This window comes from Pinus tabuliformis, chromosome J (genome assembly GCF_031772625.1).
Source record: "Pinus tabuliformis cultivar Carrire ecotype Pingquan chromosome J, CPIR1, whole genome shotgun sequence".
NCBI classification, from domain to species: Eukaryota; Viridiplantae; Streptophyta; class Pinopsida; order Pinales; family Pinaceae; genus Pinus; species Pinus tabuliformis.
Window position 1 is genome coordinate 953,953,999 of NC_142295.1, and position 7,709 is coordinate 953,961,707.

The 7,709-nt window shown below is 35.9% G+C and overlaps 1 protein-coding gene across 1 annotated transcript; it reads right to left on the reverse strand.

Moving 5' to 3' along the window:
* Positions 1-1,112: 1,112 nt before the first annotated feature.
* Positions 1,113-7,236, reverse strand: LOC149229984 (small ribosomal subunit protein uS19). Its single transcript, XM_089378801.1, has 5 exons — positions 7,054-7,236; positions 6,726-6,871; positions 6,572-6,629; positions 1,701-1,835; positions 1,113-1,611 (listed from the first exon to the last, which is right to left on the reverse strand). Exons 1-5 carry the CDS (start codon positions 7,054-7,056, stop codon positions 1,498-1,500), a joined length of 456 nt encoding a protein of 151 aa, XP_089234927.1. The 5' UTR covers positions 7,057-7,236; the 3' UTR covers positions 1,113-1,497.
* Positions 7,237-7,709: the final 473 nt, after the last annotated feature.

Genomic DNA, 7,709 nt, shown 5'->3' on the forward strand with positions numbered 1-7,709 from the left:
TCTTCAGCATCTGCAAAAACCATTATTTTGAGAACAACCCCACCACAGCAATCTTCCTTTTGATGAAAGGGTCATTTTCAACAACACTGAGCAGTCTCAGCATTTCCAAAACAACCCTTGCTGTGTGAACAATCTAACTGTGGCAGTGATATTGTACACATTATCTAACGTCCTTGGATGCTTTAAATCTAAACCGAGAGGAAATGATACAAGAGCCAGGAGGATAATACATGAATAAGTTAGTGATAAAGAAATTAACTATAAGATATATCAAAAGAAAACATGCCACTCCTATTCTCTATGCCTATATAAAGAAGGCCGTTCTATGTAAAAGACTATTTTGACAATGGAATAACAACTTTTAATGTTGTTCAGCTACTATGTTGTTCCATTCCGTATCACAAATATTATGATCCCTTCTATTTCACAAATACTATGCTGTTCCATTCCGCGTAACAAAGTAATGTGGGCTCAAAAAATAATCAAGCATCCACTACAATTGCCCGGCATTTACCTCTTTCAATTTCTAAAAATTTCTTCAAGACAAAATCTGAAGGCCAAACAAGGAAAGTAAATATAGATTAAAGAGAGCAAATTAATATTATTGAGGATGAAATTCAATCAAAACCTCTTTAGAACACAATTCTTAAGATATATATGATTTCTCCACGTCCATTAAAAATAACTAAAAACTATACTTGAAGCAAACACCTTTAATACTGCCAGTATCAAGGAATTGACTATATTAAAGATAAACTTCAAAACGGTTATGATGTAGCAGAGAAGTCAAAAAACTCTTAAGGCACAATTCTCATCCCACAATATCTATGTTATTTCTACATATTTAAACCAATATAGCATGCCTTGGAACTACAGGCCAGAAACATGATGGAACTTAAAACAAATAGTTCAACTTGTGCAATATATAGTGCGTTACTCTTCAATATACCCAAATTACTCTTCAAGAATTTATTTAAACATTGTGAAAGGATTCCCTAACTTAAATATAGAACCAATTATCTGTGCCTATACAAATTGCATTCCTGTGAACTACAGGCTAGAAATATCTGGATGGAACTTTCATCAACATAACCAAATAGTTCAGCATTAGCTAACTGAAAATAGTAATATTCCCAAAATTACTCTTCAAGAATTCACTTAAACATTGTGAAATGATTCACTAATGCAAATATAGAACCATTTATCTGTGCCTATACTTTAAACCAAAATATCATGCCTGTAAACTACAGGCCAGAAATATCTGGACATAACTTTCATCAAAATAACCAAATAGTTCAACTTGTACAATATATATAGTGCATTAGCTAACTAAACATAACAATACACCCAAAATTACTCTTCAAAAATTGATTTAAGCATTGTGAAATGATTTACTGATGTGAATATGGAACCAATTATCTGTGCCTATACTTGTAAGCCGGAATCAGTTAAGAATACCCCACTACATATCCACCATATCAAATGATCTAAGCTGGTCTACTTCAGAGGAATAAACCTAGAGGAGTGCGTAGCACCAATACCAGGTCTCCCATGCTTAACTGGCTTATACGAAATAGAAAACTCTGCCAGATAATGGCCAATCATCTCAGGCTGAAATGACAACAATACAAGAATCAACATCCTACTCATTGCTAAAAATGAAGATAATATCACATAGGCCAAGAAGGTTTCCTTATTACCTTGATTTCGACCTGATTGAATGTCTTCCCATTGTAAACACCAATAATGCTACCAATCATCTCAGGAACAATTATCATGTTACGGAGGTGGGTTCTAACTGGCTCTGGTTTCTCACCTGCAGGAGCTAACCGTTTCTGCAAACATAGATAAAAATTAGACAACCTATCTATAGTTTGTATTTCATGCAAGCACAAGATAAACATAAAGCTCTGAAATGTTAATAGAACTCCCATAACATGATTCAAAATGTAGAAGTAGCATTAAAGGCTGAAAGCAGCACAGTAAACTTACATACCAATAACCAATAATGACCGACAGTTATTACACAGTCACCAATAAATTGAACTGAGAACACATGCTTTCATATCAAAAAGTTTCCTGGCATGATTATAAATAACAACAAACTCGAAAACAGCACAGTAAAATTACATACTTGATGCAATAACCAATAATATCACTTAAGGGGTTATGATATATGGTCATATACCAATGAATTTAAGGGAGAGAATGCCTTCATATCATGAATTTTGCCTGACGCGCTTATAAATAGCACAACAATCCAAAAAACCAAAAAAATAACAAATCAGGACAGGCAGAAAACTTAGAAAATAGAACTCCATTTACAGCAATGTTGCACCAAGTTCCATGGGCAGGAATCAAGGTCTGGCTGTTGGAATTAAAAGAGAGGAACAAAGATATTAGAATTCAATTCTAAAATAATGAATAATACACAATCAATACATGAACAAAAATCAAGTGCAAAATTTATATATATAATTATAATTTATAATCAACAATCCTATTAACAACCACAAGACATATATAGACCAAAGGCAATAAAATGATGAACAAACTAACACCATCAACAGCTGTCAGAATTGAAGTTTGGGCATTTGTAGTTTTGCCAGTTTTGTCATAATTACAGGTTACTCATAAGAAACCAAACAAATAACAAATGAGGAACAAAGGGTTCAGCTGCTAAGCAAAGAACCCATTTTTTCAAATGCATCATACTGCAGGCAGAAAGCTACAGCATTTAAATGGTGATATTGAGGAATTTAAGCAACTCCGTTCGGATAAACTCCAGTGCAATGACTTCCAACAATATAGTTTAAATAATGACGAGGGGAGCTATCCTACCTAAGAAAGGGCTCCATTGCCGAAAGATAACTGTGCCTAGGTAATAACTGCTATCATCTTTGAAAATAACAATATACAACAATAATCCAAGACCTTGTTGAAGCCTTTTCAAGAATCAGTAAAGAATGAACAGAAATCACCTTACATTTAAGCAGGGAGAACATAGATTGAAATGATTAGAGTTTTGCACATGGAAGCATTACTATTATCATTTGATAAGATTGTGCTCATAAAACTGCAAGAGATAACTCCTACATGTAGGATATTATCATTTTAACATGCCAGGTAGGGATCTCAGACATTAGAAATGTTGAGAAATAGATACAGCCATGGAACAGTGAAATTCTACCTGTCTGTTGACAAGATTTCAGTTTTACAGTCAGCTCTTGAGAATAATGTCTCTGCTTGCCTGTTATCATCCATATTCCATGCAAGTGAATGCAACAAAAAAAAGTTGTTAAATTGGCAACTAGGGCCAAATTCCACCTTGGGACATTTGTTGGAGATGATGATTGCATTGGATTCCGCTTTTCAAGAGGTCCAAGATTGATATAAAGATCATCTCATTCGGACAAGCATAAGTGTGATTTTGAATCCATTCCCTCAAATGTGCAATTGTTCAGTTCAGCCTCAGCATAATGTAGGCTCTAGAAGCCCAATGGATGTGTCTCTTCACCGACAACAAAGTGTATAAATAGAAGAGACCTCACACCTCATTTGGAGGTCATTCACTTACATTCTTCTCTCTCTTCATCAGATTGGTTTGTACAGCTTGGGCATCTTCTCTCTCTCACACGTGCAGCTAGGAGGATAATTTCTGGGCTAAATCACAGAACTGAATTTCAGACTGTTTGACCAGCGTTGACTGAAGCTGTTTTGAGTCCCTAAGTTACCAAGATACAGATATGGATTCATTTGTTTTTTTAAAAGTATGGATCCGGATACAGTGAGGATACAGCAAGTACAAAAAAATATTATAATATTTTTTATATTTTAAAAACATAGTTCTAAATCAAAACCATTACTAATTCACAACATTAGAATTAAATCATTGGATAATTTATGAATCTAAACACTGAAATTATGCATGTTGCCTCGTACAAAAATGATAGTAGTAATACAAAAATGAGTGCCTCATGAGTGGTCACTCTACTAATATGATAATATCAAGTAGGTGCACACCAACACACCTATTTTAGTTTGCCCAGTGAGATGGGCCTTAAACATATTGTATGAGCCATTTGGAATGCTATTGGATTCACTACATCCCCATTTGTATGAACCACCCCCAACATTTTTGCCAAAAAATTCCACATACTACCACAAGATCTTGGGTCTTTATTGATATTTGTTCCTTCACTTTCATGTAGCGATGGGTCCTTAGTTATGTATATGTAATACAAATATCAAGCCAAGGATGATTATAACTAACCGAAGTTGGACCATTTGATGTCAATGTAAAGTGCTCCATGTCAACCTCCTACAAGGCACCTAACTAAAAATGCGGAGATATTGTCATGTAGGTTGCGCACTTCATTCCAAGAACCTTTAAAAAACAATCCAAAGAACTATTTTGTCACCACTAATGGTGACATCTAAATTCTTTGCCATGCTCACTAGACATTGATTTGTTGAAATGTTTTCCTAATAAACGTTTTATACCCTATTGGACCTTGAATAGACATCCAATATTCACTGTGCACTAATAAAAGAATGATTTGTATGGAAACGGTTGTATCTCGATGCCATGAATTCATTGTTCATCTCTACCCCCTGCCATGTTGAATCTTAAATCTCGCCAAAATGAAAATTGTTGATGTCATTTAGAGCTAACTTTGGAAAATTTTGATTGATTGTTGATGGTGATGACCTTCATTCCCTTGTCAACATCTTAAACACCAAAAAATATTACTTCTTTTTTATCAAGCAACTTAAATGTAGAGACTATAATTTAACTAGAATCTAGACAAGATGGTACATAAGACTAATCAGTCCTAAGGATTGCAATTCATGATTTAAAATTAGACACAATTCTATGAGAAAATGTACAATGCATATTTTTCCTCTACATTTATTACTTGTAGAATTTTGCGTGCCATATGTAATGATAATGGCTCTAACTTGTGGTGGGCAACCATTTACAACAAGAGAAAGTTACCATATTGAAACATGGTACGCTTGACAATAGAATAGTTATTGAAAGCTGTGACTGTAGCTATTGCATTACCCTACCAAAATTCCAGCAAGTTGTTTTTATGCAAATTAATATTTACCCTTCAAAACTTGATAGGGGAATATCCTACTTGTCACCAATAATTATCACACGGGATTGGAGTTTGATAATCACCCATGTTTGTCCATCTGAAGTTGGATCACAATTTCAGCTTTGATGTTGCCCTTCATAAAACATACTCCAAATACTCAAATACATATTATGAAATGCTTGAGTGCATATGCTGTTAAGGATTTTCCACGTGATTGCACATTTGTTCTACCAGATATTAATCTAAGTATCCATTCCCAACTAGAGGCATGATTTTGAGAAACGGTCTTCCCGTGCCTCTAGCTGTAGCATCAAGCAAGGGATTTATGCATGCCCACATTTATGAAATTCCCCGTTCATATGAAACTAATATCCTATGTTTGTACAATTAGCTTTATCACTTATCATAGGCAGTGATCAATGAATTTCTTCCTATCGGTCAAAATAGTAGAATTCAGGCATCAGTCTACACCACTGAAAACATAAGGGAGTCTTTTACGAGTTCCCAATTTGCTGTATCAAGGGCTAAGATAAGTTGCAAACCTTCAGGTGAACTCCAGTATAAACCATAAGAATACTGTTTGATCATTTTGTCCTCCCTAATGTATTATGCAACTGAACATGTCAAGTGGCTCTAGCCCCAGTGTTTGTGGGGCCCCAGTGTTTGTGGGATGAGGTGTTATCCTCCCCACCCAACCCAAGTTCTATTTCATAAGTGAAACACTGAGATCATCATGAGTATATTATTATAAACGCTTCAAGCATTGTTGTTGAACTGATCTTGTGCAATGAAAAAACTAGGGTTTACCCTTGGTACCATCCTCCATGCAAGTGAACATAACCTTAATTTTCGAATTTATTCAAAGTGCCCACAGTTTTCTATTACCAACAACCAGCAAGGTGTTCCGATACAGGCAGTAAAACCGGTTGTATACAATTAAGGATTTTCATGTTATGAAATCCTCGAATACATATTGCTGTTAAATACTCCAAAAGGATTTTCCATGCAATTGCACATATGTTCTAACAGACAGATATTCTTTTAGTGGGTAATCTAGGTATCCATTCCCGACGAGAGGCATGATTTTGATAAACGGTCTTCCCGTGTCTCAAGCTGTAGCATCGACCAAGGGGCTTGACATGCCCACATCTATGAAATCACCCGTTGATCTAAAACTACTATCTTTTGTTCGTCCGATTAGATTTATCATTTATCATAGATGGGATCAATGAATTTCTTCATATCAATTTAAGCGTGTGTAATCTATCCTTGAAAGCAATCAACCCATTTTTTAAGTATTAAATCCATTATAAGTGCTAAAGCTCCCAAATTTCCAAAAAAGTACAGGCCTCCTTAGTGTAGGGATCTAAAACCCAAAATTGGAATCTAATGCTGTTGTACATAAAACCCAAACAAAAATCTTTCACAACATGCAGTTAAACTCTTGCAAACGATTAACTACATACCGCCTTACGGAGCTTCTTGACCAAGGCCATTGGCTGCCTCTTCAAACCTCGCTGAAACCTTCATAATCAATAAATGAACAAAAATATATTTCAACCCAAACCGGTACTTCGATGAACAGTAAGAAGATATCTAAAGTACTTTCGCTACAAATACCTTCTTCGAGCACGGGCATGGAAGAGCTTGACGAGCTCTTCTGAGGTCATGTCCAAAAGGGCGTCCAGATCAACACCCCTGTAGGAGAACTTCTTGAACGTTCTCTTCTTCGGCTGCACTGGAACGGCATCCACATCCGCGTCCGCCTGTAGATCAAAATGGAACCCAAAAAACAGACAGACACGTCAAAATTTAGAAATAAATTCGACTGTACTTACAATATAAAGACAGAGGCCTCGAATGCATTAAGCATCACATTAAATCGCGCAGAAAAACTCCATTTCAAATCTCTGCAACGAAAAAAATGCATTCGAGAACGGTAGCTCACCATGGTTGCAACTGAATCAACAGACGATGCCTCTGCTCTACTGCCTCTGCTCTACTCCCGCAAATACACTCAACGAACACCTTACCTCAAGCAAGCGTGACTGGAAAAGATAACAGGCAGGCGTGAGGGTTTTAAGTTATGGCCTCAGGTTTTGTCCAAAAACTAAAACTAGGGTTTCGTTCGAGCCTGCAGACTCGGTTCCAAACCTAAGCCTCACCATGGCCTGGGATCAAACCGTAAGTACGCACTAATACCACCCATGGTCAATGTTCTCGAAGTGCTTAAGTATCTCTATGCTAACTCTATTTTATCACTTGGGTTGAATTTCTAATGCTTCCTATGTATTATTGGCATTTCCTATGACAAATTTCCAAACCATTTAAGTCAATTTGTTTGTGAAGGAATCTAAAAGTGTCTCCAAATTTCAATCTTAATCACAAATCAACGTGTTAGTATACCTTTTTAAAAAAAATTATCATGTTTTAAAATTTATTATACCATTTTCTTGTGAAATAATTGAGTGGTTGGCACAACGAGATGTTATTCCCTCCACTCGATTTCAAATCTCATAAGGGGAGCATTTTTGGCCAATTGTGACTTAAAGAGTAGGCTCCTCCACTCTCGTGGTCTCTTGGCTCTTGCTATGTCATAAAATC